This window comes from Mus musculus, chromosome 2, assembly GCF_000001635.26.
Source record: "Mus musculus strain C57BL/6J chromosome 2, GRCm38.p6 C57BL/6J".
NCBI classification, from domain to species: domain Eukaryota; kingdom Metazoa; phylum Chordata; class Mammalia; order Rodentia; family Muridae; genus Mus; species Mus musculus.
Genome location: NC_000068.7, coordinates 13,400,322 through 13,422,787, shown reverse-complemented (window position 1 = coordinate 13,422,787; position 22,466 = coordinate 13,400,322). Strand labels below are relative to the sequence as shown.

General features: G+C 40.5%; 1 protein-coding gene across 1 annotated transcript in view; it reads left to right on the top strand.

The window, feature by feature from the left end:
* Positions 1–22,466, top strand: part of Cubn (cubilin (intrinsic factor-cobalamin receptor)) — a 215,539-nt gene that overhangs the window by 69,089 nt on the left and 123,984 nt on the right. The window contains exon 28 of the mRNA NM_001081084.2: positions 18,672–18,822. Within this exon, the coding sequence (NP_001074553.1) occupies positions 18,672–18,822 (151 nt within the window). The remainder of the gene's footprint in view (positions 1–18,671; positions 18,823–22,466) is intronic.

The window sequence follows — 22,466 nt, the reverse complement described above, 5'->3', positions numbered from 1 at the left end:
AAAGTACCAGCTATCTGCTATTAACTTTGGCCAGGCCCTCACTTTCCACTGAGACTCTGCACAAGTCTGAGAATCTGAGGGTAAAAAGTCATAGCCATATTTCAGCTGTAGTCTCATAATCGCTATTAATTAATGAGAAAGAACTGCATTTAATGCAAATCTTTCTGTAAATTCCTACACTTTCGGTACAGTCCTACCTCTTTGAGCACAAACCACAACCTGGGACAGATGCCAAGCGTTGGATACATAAAAAACTCCATGCTAAGTGGATACCATGGTTGGGATTGGAGATAGTACCGGGAGGAGAGCGCATAAGAAGAGGAAGGGACTGGACTGGTCTTTACTTGGGAGAAAGAATGGGGAGGAAGTGAGAGGAAACATTTCCAGGAACTACATCCCACTTTTTTGGATTGGCCCGAGAGTGCAATGCTCCCAAAAATCTCTTCAAGTCATTTTGAGAGGTGTTTAAAAACTCAATTAAGAATACTTCTTCCAACGGCTACAAAACAGCTCATCAGAGGCCCCTTGCGATGGCGTGCCTGTCGTGTTCCAGGCATGGCACTTGTCTTGTGCAATACTGATGGTGAACGCGTCCAAGCACAGAATGAGAACCAGAAGTTCAGAAAAGACTTCCAAAGAATGACACAATTGCCAGAGGGAAGAGATTTTTTTCCATTGCTATAAGCCAAGAGGCAAGAGCAGAGCAGAGACGCAGAGGCTGGTCTATGATGGAAAATTTCAAAACGCAACCATTTAAGGAGAAAAAAAAAACCCTGCAGGCATAAAATTTCTAGCTTCCATTATTTTAATAACTTCTAGTTAAATGCTGTTTTTCTTTCCCATTTCCTTCAAGTGCCCTAGGCAATTTCCCAATGAGTGACAATTACTGGAGCCAGAAATTAATTATTTTGAATTAATAAAACTGAAACTATAAAAAGACTGGATTAGGTCTATCCCACACCTCACTGGGAAACAAACCTACCCTTTAATGTTTTATCCTCTGGCCCAAACTAAACCCCTCAGGCTTAGAACTAGTGTCTCAGAGCGAGTGCTGGTTGCTTGTTTAGGGAAGCTGGACATTGCCTGTGCAGCTTTGTGAAGTCAGCGTCAAGGATTTGTTCTGTTTCCTAACTTGATCTCACTCTTGTCTTCATTTTTGTCCTAAGTTTCCACTTAGAGGACATTTCTACTGGGTGACTGAGGATACAGGCAGAAGCAACTCTTATGTATGAACCCTGTGGCAGGTGTTAGGTCAACAGGAGCATATGAGTGAGAGGAAGAAGCCAGAGAAAGGGGTTGCCTCAGTGAAACAAAGAGAGGGTTATGGAAGGTGAAAGAGATTGCCATCAGAGGGGTCAAGAGAGGGAGGTGAGGATGGTGAAAATTCATTGGAAGATAAGTGTGACCAAGGAGGGCCATTGCTGGGGAATAGCAGGAGGCAAATGGGTGTGGGGAGACATACTGGGGAGAAAGCAAAGTTCCACTGAGTTCTTTGCCTCAAACCAGTATGTGAGGCCATGGCCTCTTTCCTCTAACCCTCCCTTTTATTTCCTTACCTGGTGCTCATGCAGCTTTCATGGGGGTGTCCTTCTAATATGTCCTTTTGCATGGCAGACTGTCCTAAATGTGACCCCAAAAGTGGATAGCACCTCCCATTAAACTGGACAGAGCTGACTTGTATGAGAGTATATTATGTTCCTGGTATTATAGATAGACATTATATGATGTTCCAATCAAGTTATAGCAAGACCTATAATCTCCAAGTTGCTTCTTAGGTGAGTTGTTATAGCTAATAAGCTCTGTGGCTTATAAAAATCTTATTCAATTTTGATCGTGTAGTTTTTAAAAAGTCACAAAGGGCATTATTCCTAGTAAGTTATATTGAAATTTGTCTGGTAATTTCTTCATACCATGTTCCCCCTAAGTGCATATCCATTACTCTTTAGAATGTTATTCATTATCTATTATGAATGGACATACAACTTCTTCAAAAATAATTGATTAAAAAAATCACACAGGATGGCCTCTGTTTTAAATATTCTCACACAGTGGATTTTGTTTAAATGGATCTATAGTTGAATATTTAGAAAATATTGCTATTTAAATATCTAGGAAATATTAATATAGCTAATATCTACTAAGCATATATTATAGCTAGGTAACACAGGAAAACATTGTCCTCATTTTACAGGTGAGAAAAGTTTTGTAGATGTGGATTTCTCATAGGTAAGCATAATGGTACTGAGAGTCAGGTGGGCTGAACACTAGGCACTGTGCCTTGGGCCTTCACACATCATAGATGGCATCTCACAACTTTCTGCCACTTTCACAGAAATCATGAGGGAATGCTCATGGGCCCCTCACATCTATGCTTATGACATTCTTGCCAAGAGGCACAGGAATGTTTTACCATGGTCTCCTCATGGAAATAGTCTTCTACTGTAATCACAGTTTCTTGTATATCCTATAATTCCTTTTAGGGTCTAATTTAGAATTTTAGCTGAAATTCATGTCACTCTCGCCTGTTTATGAAATGTCAGGACAGAACTTTTCTATATTTTGCCAATTGAAAAGACATTGGTGTGGGATTGCTGCTGTGAGAGGCGTGGGCCATACAGGAGAGGCTGAGAACCCAGGAAAGGCCCAGGAGTGAACTCTGCCCTTTCTCTTCTTGTGAAGATCGGTTGCTTCTCCATGGCTGTTTCCGTGTAGTCTTTTCTCCAGAAGCTCCTTAGAGTTTCTATGCCCTTGTCGTCACGAACACTGAAGCCATGGCTGTGCATAGGACACTAACCTCAAGCACTTAATATCAGGGGTTCAATGTTTTAAAAGAAGCAGCAAAGGTGAGGGAATAGCTTACTTGTGCAGGGCATGCCAGTCCTCATATATGGTGTCTGTAAGAGTGGCTAAAACTCCCAGCAGGGTCACAGTTTCACTGTCATTCTAAAATATTTTACAACAACCAAACTGTCACCAAGATGACATGTTTTTGTTTTTGTTTTTTTCTGTGTGAGTAGTTATTGCATGATAGAGTTCACTCATTTCTGAAAAGATTCAATTCAAGTAACTGGCCTATCTCCTGAATGGAAATTCTATGTCTCTTTCTCCAGTTTCAGAATCAATTTCTCATCTTCCTTCTCTGTGTCAAATTCTTCTTTAGCTGAAGGTATCCACCACCAACTTGAACCAACTTGGTCCTCTTCTTTTTTCTTTTTGTTTTGTTTTGATTTTGATTTTTCAATACAGGGTTTCTCTGTATAGTCCTGGCTGTCCTGGAACTCACTTTGTAGACCAGGCTGGCCTCGAACTCAGAAATCCACCTGCCTCTGCCTCCCGAATGATGGGATTAAAGGTTTGCGCCACCACACCCGGCCAGGGTCCTCTTCTTAAGTCAACCATAGCTTTAAAAATTAGAAACCTTTTCCTATTTACATTAAACCCAAAGTTTAGCTGATTTGCACACACACTAGTAGGATAGTCAGAGAGCCCCACAGGTTGCTTCCTTCCTTCAGAAGTTTCCTCCTTGGTACCCTTCCACATCCATGCCATTTCTGATTCATAGCATGCTTTACTTTTTAATAATCTATCTTTTGTCTGGAAGTTTCTTTTCCTTTTCTTTTTCCCTCCTTCAGATCTTTGTTTCTTGACCTATATTGAGATATATAGTCTTTTGTGTCACTTTGAAATCTGTCACCCAAATCATAGGTTGATGACTGGCATGCTCAGTTGTCTCAGTCCTTATAGTCAGTGTACCACTTGACCCAATCATTTGGTCACCTCCACAACAACTGCTCCTTTTACAGCATTACAATGAATCCACAATAGCACTTCTCATTTCTGAGAAATAACCATGGCAATAATTCAACAAAATCTATGGTTTTGTGCAAACATGACATCTAACAGGGGCTCACATGGTTGATTGGCCTTCCAAGTGCCATTTCTGCAGATTATTTGAATGTCTCCGTGTGGTGTCAGCATTTTTCCTTTGTAAAGACTGCAGTCTAGGACTTAGAGTTGGCTTGGTGGTTAAGAACACTTGTGGCACTAGCATGAAGGCTAGAGTTGTTCAGATCCGATAGGATACCTGTAAATCTATGGAAGAACTATATGGAAGAAAGCTATGGAAGATGAAAAACTTGCTGGGGCAGATTATGGGGTTTTCTTACTTCCAGGTTAGCTAAGAAAAATGTGAACCTCAGGTTCAAGGAGAGACTCTAGCAAAAAAAAAAAAAAAAAAAAAAAAAAAAAAAAAAAAAGCAGAGAATGATAAAGGACACCAGATATTCTCTTTTTAACATTTCATGTATGCACAGAGTACCCACACAAGTGACATACACACACACACACACACACACACAAACAGATATAGATAGATGATTGAACTTTCAAAAATTGTCTCTAATGATTTAGAACTATAACATTTAAAACTGGCTATTAAATCTAGCTGCAGTCCAAAATCCACTAGGGATCTCATTAGATAGAGCTGACTTTAGTCATTACTAATGGTAATATCTTCATTTCAAAACTCTATTGGTAAGTTACAAGTGTTCTGGTAGGTATCTTAGTGTGTGCCTTTGTGTACAATAAATATTTCTCTTTAAAATGAATCTTATTATCTTAGTCAGGGTTTCTATTCCTGCACAAAACATTATGACCAAGAAGCAAGTTGAGGAGGAAAGGGTTTATTCAGCTTACACTTCCACATTGCTTTTCATCACCAAAGGAAGTTAGGACAGGACCTCACACAGGGTTGGAAGTTGGAGACAGAGTAGATGCAAAAGCCATGGAGGAGTGCTCCTTACTGGCTTGCTCCCCCTGGCTTGCTCAGCTTGCTTTTTTATATAATCCAAGACTACTAACCCAGGGATGGCACCATCCACAGTGGACCCTCCCTCCTTGAGAAAATGCCTTATAGCTGGATCTCATGGAAGCATTTCTTCTGTGATAACTCCAACTTGTGTCAAGTTGACACACAAAACCAGGTAGTACACTTACTTTCCCATAGCTACAAGGAGGAGATATTCTCCTGCCAACAGTTTAGGAGGGCCCAAATTAGCATTAAAATACAAGCAGCATTAGGCCAAACCCACTACAGGAATGGGTCCACCCACAATGAGCTGGACCCTCTCCCTTCACTAAATGAAGAAAATACCTAATAAAAATAGATAGATAGATAGATAGATAGATAGATAGATAGATAGATAGATAGATAGATAGATAAACGAAAATGCCTTATAGCCGGATCTTATGGAGACATTTTCTCAATTGAGGTTTTCTCCTTGCAGATGACTCTAGTTTGAGTCAAGTCTACATTAAACTAGCCAGCACTCTCTTCCATCCTATCCTTTCCTCCCTTCCTGTCCTTTTCCCCTTTCAATTTAAGGAAGTTTCAAATTCTTCCTGATTATGTCAGTGCTTTCTGTCAAATACATTTCCTTCCAGTGTATACAATCTATTTCATCTCTTGCCAAATCCTTACTGATGTCATCCTACTCACCAGATGTTTATGTCATTATATATTTCACTCTCACGTCCTCTTTTTAATTGCAAAACAACCACTATGCTACAGCGATTTTCAATTACAAAATAATGCATTTCAAATAAGAAAGGGATTAACAAGCCCATCACCAATGTCCCTGAATTCTCCATTTTGGCACCATACTCCCTGTCTGTGTCCTAAGATATTTCCCATCCCACAACTGTGGATCACATGGTATTTTAATCACCCACAGTGCTATTTGGGTTTTGTGTCAAACTCATACCACTTGCTGATGCTTCATGCAAATTCATTGCTCAGTCACATCAGAGTCATAACACGTATTCTTAGCTTTCCATACAGTGATTCATGAACACAGACAACAGGGAAGTCTGTTCAGGGTAACCACATTGCTATATGCCACAGAAACAAGAGCTTTGAGTTGTACTGAATGAGAGAAATGCTGAGATAAACACAGCTTAAGGGGCTAGTTATTTGCTTTTTAAAGCTATCACTAGCCTACAATTCACCATCCAGACAGTAGAAGATGTTTTAGACTCCTAAACTGTAGAAATTAACTGTATATCATTAGTTTTTCATGTCATACTAGATGAAACAGATGCTAACGTATCACACAATAAAGAGTCTATCGTAGGCTGCGTTATCTGTTTGAGAGGGCTATTGATGGGTGCTCTGAAGGCATCAGACAGGGAAGCAATCAAGCTTTTCTGATGACCAGAGAACACAAACCCAAGGAAGAAGGATCCCCAGACATCAGAGAGGTTGAGGATTGACAAGAGAAAGCTGACTCTGCACACCTGAAGATGGATTACAAGGGGCCTCTAGGGTATCAATAAGAAAGTCATGAATTTCAGTGTTCCTTTTCAGAACTGTAAGTCTCTCAAGGGCCAGATAAAAGAAATAGCATGATCAAATAGATATTTTCATAGTGTAATATTTCCCTTATTGAACATGTGTGTGCTTTTTGTTTTGTTTTATTTTGGTTTGTTTTGGTTGAGTTTTTTTTTTTTTTTTTTTGAGGGGGGGGCAGTTGTTGAGCCAGGGTTGGCCGTGAACTCCTAATTCTTTTGTGTTAGCCTGGTGAGTGTAATGACTGCAGGCAAGTACCACCATGCTGTTTTCAGATCTGTATATTTTAAAAATGATTGTGGCTACTCAAATAATATGGAGATCCATTATTGGGCTTGAGGTGGAAAGCGGAGGAGATGGGGCAAAGCCCCATATTGCTGTGGAGAAATAATGTTCAAACTGAGGACTTTTAAGAACATTCTAGAATTGCTTTCTTGACTCTTCTTCCATCCTTGCAGAGAGAACTTAGCATTCATTCTTGGACATTTGAGGAAGATGTTTTTCACCCTTAGTGCAGTATCCCTCTCTTGAACATGCCATCTGTGTTCCTCCAGCTAACCAGCAGCTCAGCCCAGTGGCATCTGTCTCCTCCCCCAGCAGAGAGCTAGAATCCTCAGCAGCCCCAGAGCTCTCTGTGGGTGGCCTTTGACTTCCACGTCCCCTTAGTCCACAGATGCAGCTCTGCTTAGGATTTTGTCTTCTCTTTCTCTCTTGGAATCTGTTTAAAGACAGAAGTTTCTATCCAGTTAAAGTTTGTTTTTTCCTAACCTCTCCAAAAAGGGAAATGAAAAAACATGTTTGTATTTGCACATAACTGCTGGTCACATGTCCATACAACTGCTTCCATGCAGGGTTCCCGAACAATCTCTCAAGATCCAGAAATTCTGTTGTCAGTCTAATAGTAGTCTTCTTTAGTTCTCCTTGAAAAATATCATTGGAAATGAAATTTCTTACTTGTGCAGTTGAGGAGCCCATTATTAGAATCAAATCTGTTCAAGGAGGGTTTAATCAAATCAGTTGAGCCTGCTGACAGCTGTGGGGTGGTAAGAATAAAGCTTCATGTTCCTCAAATATTCCCTGGCTAGAAGTGACCCTTAAGCATCGGGCTCTATTGCAGACCTGCTCAGTCCTTTCTATGCTGCTCAGTAGAGCATGACGGTTTAGAAAGAAGATTCTAGAGCCAGTAAGCCTGGGTTTAAATCTAAGCTTGAATAACCATGGATGGGTTGTTCAGTCTCTGGGTGTCATTTCCCTCAGTAAAATGGAACAATCAAAGTAAATGAGCTAATACACACAAAGAATGAGAACAGGGCCTAGCACACAGCAAACAATGCTAACTGCTGTTCGCGGTACTAATCGAAGCAGAGCTCCTGAGCCAGCCATAGGGATTCATAGTGCATCCATCCTGCAGGCGGAGGGAATTAGTGGCCCCTCGTTTAGAATTCTTCCTTTTCTTTTTGCTGATGACTGCAGCCAGCTTCCTCGATGCATCTTGGCACCTTGCACAAAGTATAAATGAGAAATGACAACACCCATATTCTAGTCTACTGATTTAACTGAAGCTCTTTGAGGAAACAGAATGGAGAGGTTCCATTGACACATTGAAGGTTTGGAAACTGTTAGTAACGGCCTTAAAAACTGCTCCGTGCTTCTCTATAATCCTTTAACAAAGAATGAGTATATTTGCTACAATTTAACATTTTTTGGCTTTTAGAAAGAAAATTGGGGTGAAGAAAACAATCAGTTTTCTTTGCATCATTGATGCATTTCACAATTCTGCATTAACTACACTTGCACTCACCTCAGTTTGTAGAGACTTCATTGCAGAGTTGCTAGGCATTTTAACCCCCAGTAATGCCCAGCATAGGACACATGCCCATAAACAGTGCATTATTATTCTAGCATGAATAGAATCTCCCAGACTAAAGAGAGGCCCATTGGACACGCAAACTGTATATGCTCCAGTACAGGGGAACGCCAGGGCCAAAAATATGGGAATGGGTGGGTAGGGAAGTGGGGGGGGGGAGGGTATGGGGGACTTTTGGGATAGCATTGGAAATGTAATTGAGGAAAATATGTAATAAAAAATATTAAAAAAAAAAGAATCTCCCAGACTATGGTTCAGCCCCTAGCCTTTTGCACTGTCAAAAGCTGTATTTGGGACCTGGGGAGTTGTTTCAGTTACTAAGTATTTGTCACACAAGCAAGAGCACCTGCGTTCAGACTCCTGTGTAAAAAGCTGGGTGTGATAGTACACCTCACATCTCTGTAACCCCAGCACTGGGATAGGCATGTGGAAACAGGAGGATCCCTGGATCTGGCCAGCCAACTTAGTCAAATTGGGAAGAAACTTTGTCTTAAACAGAGTAGAGAGCAATTGAAGACATCCAGTGTTGATCTTTGGCCTGCACACAGCAGCATTCACATGTGCTTAGACCCACGTGCTCAAAAATACACCCTTCACACATAAATACTTATGTGTCCACCCCAAAAGCCATAGTCTACAAACATTTTCCCCTTTATGATAACAGAGTTGTACACAGAGTGTCCCCATGTGTGAACAGCACAGCTCCTTCCTTCTGCCTCTCAGCCTTCTTCCAAAAGCCACAGAGCTTCTCTGTCTGAAGCCTGGTAATTAAAAGCTCCCTTCCTGGTTAGAACAAAGCAGAGAAGCAGAAGAGGTTTTGTGTGTGTGAGCCACAGTGGGTTTGACTCTTTGATCAGGGCGCGCCTCCTTGCTCATTTCCTGAGCAGATGAGTCATGTTTCCTGGAACAGTCCTTTAGAGGAAGTGGGCTTCCACAACGTTAGCTGTCTGCTAATAGCCCTGCTTACAGTAGAGCACCTGCCACTCACAAGTGAGTTTAAGTGCATTCTATAGGCCAGACATTTAGTTTTGTCTCCATACCAGCTGGGAGAATATAGCTTTCTACTAGGATAATCCACATTCAGAATTTTGAAAAGTATAGCAATGAAGCTGATCTCTCTTACGTCATTAAGCAGTCCAAGATGCATCTTAGACAAGATGTTGACTCCAAAATTGTCTGGGTAAAATGTGATTTTTTTGTTTTGTTTTGTTTTTCCAGACAGGGTTTCTCTGTGTAGCCCTGGCTGTGTTCTGGAACTCACTCTGTAGACCATGCTGGCCTTGAACTCAGAAATCCTCCTGTCTCTGCCTCCTAAGTGCTGGGATTAAAGGTGTGTGCCACCACTTCCCGGCGATTTTTTTTAAATTATAAAAATATATGAATTCTTTATTTTTTAGGCGATCAAAATTCTTTTCAGACAGAGAGTGGTGGTACACACACACACACACACACACACACACACACACACACATCACAGCACTTTAGAGGTTGAGGCAGGAGGATCCATTTACAATCAGACTGGCTACCTAAGACCCCTGTCTTTGGGAGAAGAAAAGAAAATCGTTGCCCTTTTCTGACCATCCTCACGATGAAGAATTTTCAACTGACTAGTTTGCTATATAAAATGATGCAGAGCTGCAGCCTTCAAACAACCAGCCTTTGGTTCAAAAGAGCTCTGGTCTCTGCTCCTCATAGCCTCTCGAACTTGAAGCATAGGATTCAGATGAATAAGAACAAAACCTACCACAATTTCCCAAACTACCGTTAAGCCACTTAAAAATCCCTTTACATGCACAAAGTTTGACATTATTTCCCACAACTTTCCACCTCTCTTCCTCCCATACTTAAGCCCAAAGCAGAAAAGTCCAGAGGCATCTACTATCAATGCTTGTGAGTACACTGCACAGGGAGGACCATGGGTGCAGGCACACTGCAAAGAGAGGACCATGGGTACAGGCACACTGCACAGGGAGGACCATGGGTACAGGCACACTGCAAAGGGAGGACCATGGGTGCATGCAGACTGCACAGGGAGGATCATGCATACAGGCACACTGCACTGGTAGGAAATGCTGGTCACAAGGTTAAGTTTTAAATATCATAAATCTTAGTTAGGAATTCTGGTTTAACTTTTTAAATGGGGAAGATTTCCAATTGCAGCATTAGAGACATTATATACCCACATGCATACACACATGCATGCATACATACATGCATACATACATACATGCATACATACAAACATACATATATTAGCTTTTAAAGTTGGCTTGCAGAATAATCACTGCATTTTCATATCTATTTGATCTATATTGGGGGCCACTGTTCACAGCTCCCTTCTGCTTCCTTTTTATACATTAAAACATGTGAAAACACTTTAATTTTAGTTCTTACTTAGCAGGCTTACTCTTTCTTCTGGCAACCTGGAAGAAGAGGCAGGCAAAAGCACTCTAGGTCTCTATGGCTCAAGGTTCCATAATTTTAATTTGTTCTATGAACTAAGCTTTTCCATCTGCAGCAGATGCTCAGGCCATTGGAAGGCACAATAATATATGTTTAAAGCATTTAGTGTTTTACTATGACAGGACAATTGAAGGCTATAGCCTATGGAACTAACCATATGTATCCACAGGAGAGTGTGTTTGGCTCTCAAAGTCTTTCCCTCCTCCCTGGGGAGGGACAAGTTATTCACTGCTCCATCAATGATCATAAAATTCAATATTTATAGAAGTCCATGGACTTCTAAAGACTTCATTTTAATAAAGAATTAGAATAATTAATAATAGTTACCATGAAAAAGGATATGCTCAGGATTAAATGGCTTGAAAATAACGCTGGAACAGATTACTTTCTGTAACAACATTTTAAGACAAATGTTGATGTTTGATTCTAAACACAGAAAAGAGATATGGAAATAGCAGAACATTTTAGTGGGCCAGCTGAGTGACTGGAAACCTAGAGGAGTTTGTAATTCTAATATGGCAAACATTACTAAGACATATTTATGTTATGATGTGAATAGTTCTACAGAGATAATGTATTTAAAATAGACTTAACTAATCAAAAAAGAACACATAGTCACTGCAGGAGATTGAGAAAACATAGAAAAGCCTAGAGGTAACAAAACAAAAAAAAAGTTAAGTTCCACTGCTTCCAATAATATTTAGTGGTATTCATTGCCTGTTCTCCTTTTTATGCTTATTTTATTTTAATATTCACAGATTATTCCATGCATTCTACCCTGTAATGACATTTTTCTATGGAGCGTATCTATTATATGTGTTACTGTCCAAGTTCACATGTGGTTGCCACATTGCAGCTGCTGTGAGACAGTTAGCGCCCTTTCTAGATAAACATCTTTGTAGGTAAATGTTAGCTTGCATGCATGTTTATGCATTGATTAAAAAAATAAATAAAACAAAGCACAACAAAAAATAATCTAAATCAGCCTTTGTGCCTTCTGATATAAGTGATCCATAGAAAGCAGTACTTAAAACCATACAGGCAACAAGAGCAGACTGAGAGCAGCCAGTCCACAGAGAGGCCACTAAGCCATCTGGATTGGAGATAAACCTCTAATTCAAAGTGGTACAAAATAACTCAGGGTAACTCAGAATGTGGTCATCTGCTGGTTTGCCACTCACATGCAAACCCTGGCATTATGAGTAACCGTTGACTTTAGATGGGCAGTTCACATGCCCTGCTCCACCCTGATAGCACGTGGCATTGTGGCTTTTCCTGTAGTGAGGACGTGTGTGGGAGTCCCCGATGCCAGTGTGCCAGGAGTGAGTGGCTGCATGTTTAGTGGGGAGAGGCACCAAGGCCCCACAGAGCCATGGTGGAGCACTGTCGCATGTGTATCACACATTCTCAACCTTCAGCAATATTTGGCTCCTTTACTTTCTGCAGTTCAACAACAGATTCTGCAAGCCCTGGGCTTTTTCCTGTTCCTAATGACAACTGTGTATCAGTATTCTACTCTACAATTCTAATTTGGCAGAATTGCAGAAACATTCCAAAACCTTTAAATTTTAAAGTGACCTATAAAGGTCACGCTTACCAAGATAGTGTATGTAAAACTTAACAACATCCATAAGGATTGCTTTTGTGCTTGGGGTGAACTCAGAGGTGGTGTACCTTCCCAGCCTACACAATACCATGGCTTCATCTACAGCCCTGGAAAGATAATGAGTCAGTGCCATAGGCATTCTGCAGTTGTGGTTTTCGGGGGAGGAATAAACAGGTGTTTCAAGAATTCAGCACCTCCTGCCCTCTTGAGTTCCAGGGCATAAGCAGCAGGAGCCACAGCATGGAAGGACAGTGAGAAGCAAGGCCACTAAACTAAGGAAAAGCATATCCCCTTCTGCTCATCCAGGCCCTTCTCATCTCATCATGCTAGCCTCAGCACCTTCTGGTGTCCTCTCTCTTATGCTGTCCTCTGTCATGATGGACCACACTTCTTCACCTCCCACACATAGACTTAATTTCCCTCCCCTCACTAAGGGTGATTTGCATCTGGCTCTCACCCAGAATGTGAGGAATGGCTGCAGTCACAACTCAAACCAAGGTTACCACAGCAACGGGATGCAAGTAAGCAAGCAAGGGCACTCCATCTCCAGGCTTGAGTCACTTCTTCCCTGCCTGCTCAACCAGTGATCATTCTGTAAAGAGTTAAACATGAGTCAGACTCAGCTGTCTAGACTCATATTTCATTGCACAAAGCTACTTCTGGGTGGTTTCTTTAGTGAAAAAAAAAAAAAGTAGTGTTCCCTTTATATCAGACCAAAAGTTAAAAGAACTTTTCAAACACGCTCTACCTTGTCTCCATGTAGTTTTCTCATTTGCCACAAGGCTGTAAGTGCCAAGTGATACCAAAATTACGTATTCATAAAGAGTTCAGATTCAAAAAGTTAAGTAACTTCTACAAGACTGTGTGCTAAGCCCAACTCTACCCACACAAGAAATGCCTTGACAAGAAAATGACTTGGTTGCTCTTCCATCATTGACACTTGACTTCAAAGAGCCCATCCAAGAACTCCTGCCCAGGGTCTTAATCAGCTTCATTTTATTGACTACAGTTTCACTTTTTAATAAAGATAGGGGAATCTTTGCTGTACCTTAAGGGTTTAAGTTTTACTTATTTATTTATTTATTTATTTATTTATTTATTTATTTATTTATTTATTTATTTATTATATGTAAGTACACTGTAGCTGTCTTCAGACACACCAGAAGAGGGCGTCAAATCTTGTTATGGATGGTTGTGAGCCACCATGTGGTTGCTGGGATTTGAACTCCGGACCTTTGGAAGAGCAGTCGGGTCCTCTTACCCATTGAGCCATCTCACCAGCCCAGGTTTAAGTTAAGTTATTTCAGTCACATAAAAAAAAAAAGAGTTGAAGTAGTATTCCTTGGAAGTTTCCAAGCATTCTATATATAATAGGATGTAATGAAAAATTCCTGTGTTTAATGGCATCATACAAGAAAGGCTTAATTTGCCTTCCATGTCTTATGACTGACCTTCTGTGATTGAGAAAATGAGGTTTACTTCTAGACATGCTTCAAGAACAGAAAAACAATACTTTGGATTGTGGTTGTAGCTCAGTGGTGCCTACAGTAGGTGCCTAGCAGTGGTAAGATTCTAGGTTTGAACTCCAGAATCAAAAAAGAAAAAATTGAAAAGGGTTTAGTAAAGGGACAACCTGCTGGGGCCCAAGTCAGAAAACATGTTACACAAGGCTCTGCTCACTAAGACTCTGATTTCCAGTGATGCAAAGGAGCCCACCTAGCTTTTTGGTTGGTTAATTGTTTTTTTTTTTTTCTTTTTTCTTTTTTTTTTTTTAATAAAGACAGGGTGTCTCGACATAGCCCTGGCTGTCCTGGAACTCAGGCTAATCTCAGACTCATAGAGATCCACCTACCTCTGCCTCCTGAGTGCTAGGATTAAAGGTGTGTTCCACGGTGTCTAAATGCCAGCATACTTTAATCTCCAGGGCTAGAGAGATGGTTTAGCAAGTGAAAGCACTTGTGATGCAAGACTGGGAGTTTGTGTTTGATTCCTAGATACTGTGGTAAAGGGGAGAATTAATTCTTGAACATTATCCTCTGACTTCTAGATATGCACGTATACATACAGGACCCCATAACACATATATTAACCATTAACACATATAAACATACAATGGTACAAATTAAAAACAAACAAAACAAAACCAAACCTATCTCACTGGGCCAGTGAGAAGGCTCAGCAGATAAAAAGCACTTGCTGTGCATACCTGGTGAGCTGAGTTCAATCCCCAGAACCCACATGGTAGAAAGAGAAAACACATTGCTGGGAATTGTTTTCTGACTTCCACACACATGCATAACCTTGCATACCTTGCATACCTACACAAATATCATAATCAAACACACTAAGAATAACAGACAAACAGAACTGTTAATATCACAATAATTGGGCCTTCTCTGTCAGTTGCTAACATACTGCATGTGTCTTTAATTTTATATCATCTGCTTTTGGGGGGCCCTTAATATTGAGAGGGGCCTATGAATTGTTTCATATTGTAATTGAAATCTGAAGTTACTATGGTTTCTGTGTTTGTACCAGATTGTCAAACACACAGGATGTAACCAAGCAGCCCAGCATTTTAGGAAGTGTAGCCTGGACAATAAACTCCTTCCCTGTGTGTCCTGATAAGGGCTGAGATGTTTTTGTTAGGGTGAGGGTGAGGGACACTTGAATTACAAACATCACACATGAATTGTGTTCCTAAGAGTCAAACTGACTAGACTGAACACAAAAGGCCTTATGATACACAGTATCACATTTGAAATGATGGCCAACATGGCAAAGTGAGAATCATTTCAAGTATTTTATTTTTAAAAAGACCTGCAGTGACACAAACTAGAATTCATATTCAAGGTGATAAAATCTCATCTGTAGGTTCTTGTTTCTTTAAGAGCGTTCAGAACTTCTCGATGGTTCTGTGGAGTAGATCTCAGGCTTGCTGAAAGCAGAAGAAATCATAGTTTTACCAGATTCAAACCAGCAAGCTTTCTGGTCATGCCTATGAGTCACAGCTGGAATGTCCTGTGGTTAACATTCTGTCTTGAAAACAGAATCAAGACCAGCAAGCCACTGCTGGTTTCTATGGTGACTGGTAAGCCACCGCTGGTTTCTATGGTGACTGTTACTTTTTGCATGGTGAGTTTACTCGGGAATGAACTGTGGAGGTGCATTAGCCATCCGTGTGAGAAGTTAAACAAACAAAAAATGTGATTTAATTAAATATAAATGTTAAAAGCACATAAAACTGAAGGAGCTGGGTGGATGGTCCTCCCCCTCTCTAGTAGAAGTATTGGTGTGAAGTAATTAATTCGTTAATTTATTTCACATTGTATTTAAGTATTTTCAAATATGTCTACTTGGTGTTTATTGTAATGCATCATTCCATTCTTTCCAAAGGATAACAACATTTAGTTATCATTTATCAGTGTTTCCACAAACCCATCTTCCTTGTCTATCTACCTGGCCCAGTCCCACACACAATGTACCACCACTGGCTTCTGGCATTTAGGGGCTCTTCTTTAGTGTAGAAGATCCCATTAGAAGGAAGAAAATATACCATCTACATCATTTAAAATTCCACAGCTCTTAACCTTGTTGAGCTGGAGAGAAAAAGAATGCGCTATAATGTATTATAATATATAATGACCTGTGTAGAATCAACTATGGTCCCCAGCTCCCTGCTACCCACTGCGTACGACAATCCACCAGGTAGAGGGTGCTTATGGCCACAAAAATGTTTACCTTAAGTTTTGCAAGTTAAAGACCAAGTAATTTCAGCTTTGGTCACTAAATCACAACCCAAAGTTAGAATCTCTTGGGTTTAAAGACTGTAGGCTGAAAGACTTGCTTATTAAGTCAGTATGTGGTGACAGTATATTTATTTTTGTATTTAGTTTCAAAGTAGACTTCACGCAATAAAATTGATGAAAACCTTGAAACAGAGATAAACACTCTGCTGTTAGACAGTGATTCAGGAGCATTCCTAGTACAGCCTGGGAGCACTCACAGCACATTCTGGGAGTACTTACGGCATAGCCTGGCTTCATTTTGCACCTACCTCCAGCTTAAGAAGGTGATAGAACCCAAGACTCAAGGGAAGGGCTTTGGCTCTTGTCTCTTCTGATTTTCTTATTCTCTTCCTTCCTTCCTTCCTTCCTTCCGTCCTTCCTTCCTTCCTTCCTTCCTTCCGTCCTTCCTTCCTTCCTTCCGTCCTCCTCCCTCTCCCTCTCTCTCTCCCTCTATCTCTCTCTCTTTCTTTCTTTCCTCTTCTTTTTTCATTCTATTGCCTTTTCCTGGCTTCTGTCAGCACATAGTGTTATCAGACTTTTTATTACTGCAACAAAACACCATGTTCAAAAGCAACTCAAGATGGAAAGGGCCATTTTAAGTCTACAGTTCCACATCACAGTCCATCATTGAGGAAAATCAAGGGTGGAACCGGGAGGCAGGAACAGGAAGTCACAAAGGAATGTTGCTTATTGGCTTGCTTTCCATGGCTTTCTTGTCCTGCTTCCTAATAGTACCCAGGACCACTGGCCTAGGTGTTGCACTGCCCACTGTGAGCTGGCCCCTTCCCACATCACTCATTAATGAAGATAATGCTCCATGGGTTTACCCAGAAGCCAATCTGGTAAGGGCAGTTTTAGATTTAGAATCCATCTTCCCAATTGTCTCCAGGTTGTGTGAAGTTGAGGTTAAACTAGACAGTGCATGTAGTATGCTAGGAACCTGACAAGAAATACAGGTAGTTAAGCAAGAGTGTTTACAACACAAATACAGGTAGTTAAGCAAGAGTGTTTACAACACAAAACCAAGAGAGGTAAGGTAATAAACCTGGGAACGAACTCTATCATGATCCATTTATTTAAAAATCATGGATTTAGTACCAAACAGTGAACAGCTTATTGAACTCTGCTTCTCATTTTAAGCCTCTGATGATCACCCCACAGTAGGATGAACAACTGCTTGAGAATTTGATGAGGCAGGTCATCATTCAGAAATCTGAGATTTATTATGAGCTTGAACAAGACAACAACTAGGTTCCCACATTACAGGATGACCACAAAGTGATTCAAACCCTTTACTGCAGGAAATTATTAGACTGATACTTACAGTTGTATGATTCAAATTCTTATCTAACTATACAAAAGTAGTAAAACAGATTAAGTCTTTAAAGAATATCACATTCGTGGAAGATACCAAAATGTCCATTCACTGGATAGCTACTGGAATTCTTCCCTTAGAGTGTTCTGCTTTTAACAGAGAAGAACAGGAAATCCAGGAGTGGCCTGTGCCCTTAGGAAAGTCGAAGTCATAGGGGTAAGAGAATGTTGTGTGAATCACCAAGAAGGGAGGCGATGTGGCAGACTGCCTAGCAGCACAACTGAAGAGCTAAGAATTCACTAGGCATGGTGGCTCAACCCTCCAGACCGAGCATATGAGAAGCTGAGGCAGGTAAATTGCTACAAGGTTAAGCCACACTACATTGTGATTTTTCAAGCCTGCTTAGGCTACAGAGTGAGACCCTGTCCCAAAACAAACCAAAGTAAAGCCCAAAGGGACATAGTGGCTTATTCAAAGGTTAAAAACCTCACATCTAATCATTATAATTAGGAAAGAGTCCACAGACGTACTTTGCAAAATCTGGTTATAAGATTTTTATAGCTGAGTTTAAAGCACATTATATCACATTTTAGTACATAAAAGAACTTACCAGTTTGAAAATCACTGACTCCATATGATGCATGTATTCACAGATGTATAGAATGTACAGCCACTAAACAGTGAGCAAAAAAGCCAAGGGTGGTAGAATGATGGGCAGCTTGGTGAGCACAGGAGAGGGGAAAAGCCACACGGGGGCAAAATAGCCTGAGAAGAAGAAGAACAGTCAGAGGCTAGGCCTTTAATCCCAGCAAAAGAACAGTCAGAAGCTAGGCCTTCAATCCCAGCAGTTGGGAGTTAGAGACAGGCAGATCTCTGAGTGAAAAGCCAGCCTGGTCTACAGAATGAGTTCCAGGACAGCCAAGGCTACATGGAGAGATTCTCAAACATAATAAGATGAAACAAACAAAACAAAACAAAACCAAAGACAACCACAAGAAAAAACAATAGTCCAGGAAGCCTATGTGCATATTTTCCAATACTTCCCGTTTTGTTATTGCAGGCAGCTCATTCTAAAGTAACTGGGATCAAGTGATATAGGTAGACTGCAGGGGGTTTCAGAGGTAATCTGATGGCCCACCACATGAGGAGGCCACATTTTGGGTCATCCTTTTTTCCTACGTGAAAAGAGAAAGATTCTTTTCCAGAATAGCAAACAAACAAATGTACACACACAAACAAAAAATATGTGTCGTGCTTTACTTAGGGGAATTTCTCTTTAATTTCAGCTCTATGATGGACCACAACGGATAGGACGCTACTGTGGAGAAAATATCCCCCCACCAGGAGCTACAACAGGTTCCAAACTTATTGTAGTGTTCCATACAGATGGGGTTGACTCTGGAGAGAAAGGATTTAAGATGCACTGGTTCATCCATGGTAAGCCACTCATTGATCTCCGTTGTATTAATAATTGTTATTTGGCCAAAAAGTATTTCTTTACCAACTCCTTCCTTGGAAACAGTGGCATCAACAAATAATGAAAGCAAATTAGTAACCTAGAGCTAGGCTATAGATAACTTACTGAGATGTCTGTGGAATTCCAGGAGATAAATTTTGCTGGAGTTCTGAGAAAAAACAAAGTTAAAGTAGAAGAGATTTGAGTAACTGCTTGAGCAGGTGGAGTGATAATCTGCCTTAGAGTAGACACATTACATACATGGTGGTGACATGTGAGAGTCCCAGGTGCCATAGAACAGAAAGGGACATAAGGCTCACCTTGACATTTGTCAGAGAAGGAATGACCAGGACAATATAAAGAATGGGAGTCAGAAAGGTCAAAGAGGAAAAAAAGGACTGGGGTGAGAGAAATAGTGGAAACAGATCATTTGAACTGGATGCAAGAATTGAGGATTGTGTCTTGTATCTGCTAAACAGACTAGGGACATACTGAAGACTATCTACAAACCACTGTTTAAGGCACAGATAGAAATAATTACTTTCCTAAAACTCATTATTAATTAGAGTCATGAGACTTCAAAATTCATCTCCTGAGGGTCAGTCTATAGGTTGACGGAACCTGCACAATGGTTTTTAAAATGCAGCTGCCAGTAACAGCAGGAGCACAGGAACTTTTCAGAAATGCGAATTCTTAGCCCCTACCCTACATCCACAGTAGTTCTCAACCAGTGAGACATGGTGTTAGGACTCATGGTGAATGTCAGTAAATTGAGGAGAGATAGAGTTGCACTGGTATACCAGAAATCTCACAGATACCTAAACTGCAACCCTCCTGTTAAAAATCAGTGGTAAAGGCTGGTGAGATGTCTCAGTTGGTAAAGTGCTTGCCTTACAACCATGAGAATCTAGTTAAATCACTGAACCCAAGCCACACCCAGTAATATGCTCCTATAAAGCCAGCATTGAAAAGATGGGAGGTGAGGCCGACCAGAACCTTGGTGCTCGCTGACCAGCTAGGCTATCTGATTTGTCAGAGTTCTAGATCAACGAGAAACTTTGCCTTAAACAAGAGGTGGGAAATCCCTAAGGACCAATACTCAAGATTGCTCTCAAAGCCCTACCTACAGATGCACAGTGCATATATGTCCCAGGCATGAGCATGCACATGTAAATGCACACAAAAACAGAGAAACACAGAGAGAATGCAGTGTGAGTTGCGTGTGTGTGTGTGTGTGTGTGTGTGTGTGCGTGTGTGTGTGTGTGTACATGAGAGGGGAGAGAGAGGGAAGAGGGGAGAGAGGAAAGAGGAGAGAGGAGAGATGAGGGGGAGAGAGGAGAGGGGAGAGAGAGACAGAGAGAACATGAATCAGAGGTACATAAGCAAGCACATTTGAAACTTGAGATTTATTGGCATTACAACCCTCCCATGTAAATCTCAGAACTGCCAAATAGAATTGTCAATTGTAGATCCTTTATTTATCAAGATGAAGGCTTTTCTATTTGTGATACAGTTTTATATACCAACAAACCCACTATAACTTGAAAATATCTAGAATCATGTCATGTGTCTAACTTAACAAATATCATTACTAGCCTAACCTACTTTAAACATTCTCTAAAACACCTAGATAACCTACAATTGGTAAACTCATTGAACATAAGGCCAATTTATAAAGTAGCAAAAAGTATTTCATATGAAATTAAAAAATTACAAATATGTTTTCTCTTGATTGCTTATCACATTCAATCATCTGAAGGTAAGAAGTGTCTTTCTCTGTAAGAACGTTAGATGCTCTTCTGATATGATTTTTTTGTTAAAATCTAAATGTAGACTTCTCCATATTTAAGTACTAGTGGCAATACACTGGGCTACTGGTAACTTGAAATACATATGATGATTCTCAATAGTAAATGAGACATGTGGTCAATCTTGCAGAGTTCCTGGATGTTCTTCTTCATCACGTGAGTTTTACACTTACAGTGGTTACTTTATTAATTGACCTAATTAAAGGATTTAGTTGATTTCTCTCCCCAGTATATTATGTTTCCAGTGTTCTGTTGTTCAACAATATTTTGATTCTAAGTAATCTAGAGATGGTCTGAAAAGACAGAGAGCAAACAGGAAAAATTTGAAAAATAGCCCAGACTATCAATGCCTGGGAATACTCCTGAGAACAGTGTTTGTCAGTTGTTTATATTCACAGAACAGCTAAGGTTCTCCTTATCTTGTATTTAGTTTTGCAATGCCTAGAACTCAAAACCAGGACCCCACACATGCTAGGCAAGTACTCTAATGATGAGTTATATCCTTAGCCCTCACTGGCAAATCTTGTAAATATGGAGTAGTGAGGCACACCCACTGGAATTTCTAAGACTATCTCTGGACGATAAGGTTGCTATTACACGTAACTCAGTTTTAGGAGCAAGGCAAAATGGCATTGCATTTGGTCAAGTAAAATGGTAGAAAGACAGAATTCTGAGATTCCAGAGAATCCTGCTAAGGAGTTCAAATCACATATGATCCTAAGTAAGTTTAAATGGCACCAGATGGCAGCCAGGTTCCTGAAGGAAACAACGTTCTGCTTCAAAGATTTAAAGGGCCTAAGCATGGGAAGTGTCTTGGGCCAAAGGCCTCAGAATGTGGTCCTCAGTCCTAGGTATACATAGGAATTGTCTAGGAGTTTAAGCACAAGAGAACCCTGAGAGATAGAATTCTATTGGTCATGTTTGGCCATTGCCACTTTAGGTCCCGTCCTAAGCGATGCAGCCTGCAGTCAGGGTGGAAGAATGAAGAGATGCTGGCGGTACTTTTGCTAGCTGATCTCTTTATTCAAGAAGCTGCTCACCCTCCCCTCCAGGCTGTTCCAGCCGTTCTGGCTAGAGCTTGCTTGATGGGATGGTCATCACTGGCGACACTCAACTTACTGGATAACTAACTGGGTTCTTCTAGCCAACATGCCAAACCCTCTGTTGAAAGCTCTAAGGTTTTGTTGAGCCAAAATTTTTCTTTCACTTATTTTTGGAATATGTCTTCTTTCAAGAGAGTCAAAGACACCCTCTGTCTATTCTCTTTTCCTGTTTACCATTGCAAAATTTTCCCCCGTTTGCTGAAAATTTGCTAAGTTCAGAGCCAGAGTTATGTAACAATATTTTACTAATTAGGACAAAACTTAAAAAACAATTTTGACTCTGTACTGTCCACTGTATGTAGATGCTATTTGACAATAATCTTCTGGAAGGAGATCATGGGCAGTAAAATCAATACAAAATGAACTGCTATGGCATGTCATCATCATGCTGCATTAGTACATCTTATGTTCTATATCTGACCTATGTAACTTGGGATGACTTGAGAAGAGGAGGAGTTAACAGAGTAAACATCAGGCAGAAAGTCTTCACTGAGAATGGTACCTTGATTAGTTATTAGAGGAAAACTCAAGACTAAGCTGTCATTCTTCTGTTTATTAAAGCTATAGGTTTAATGTTTCTATACTAGATACCATGCTATGTATGACTAGGGATACTGAAATGGCTTAGTTCCCACATCCACTGCAATAAAGGGAAGGCAATCAGCATGCAAATAAATATGCACAATCAAATCTTATTAGGGACGAGGGAACACA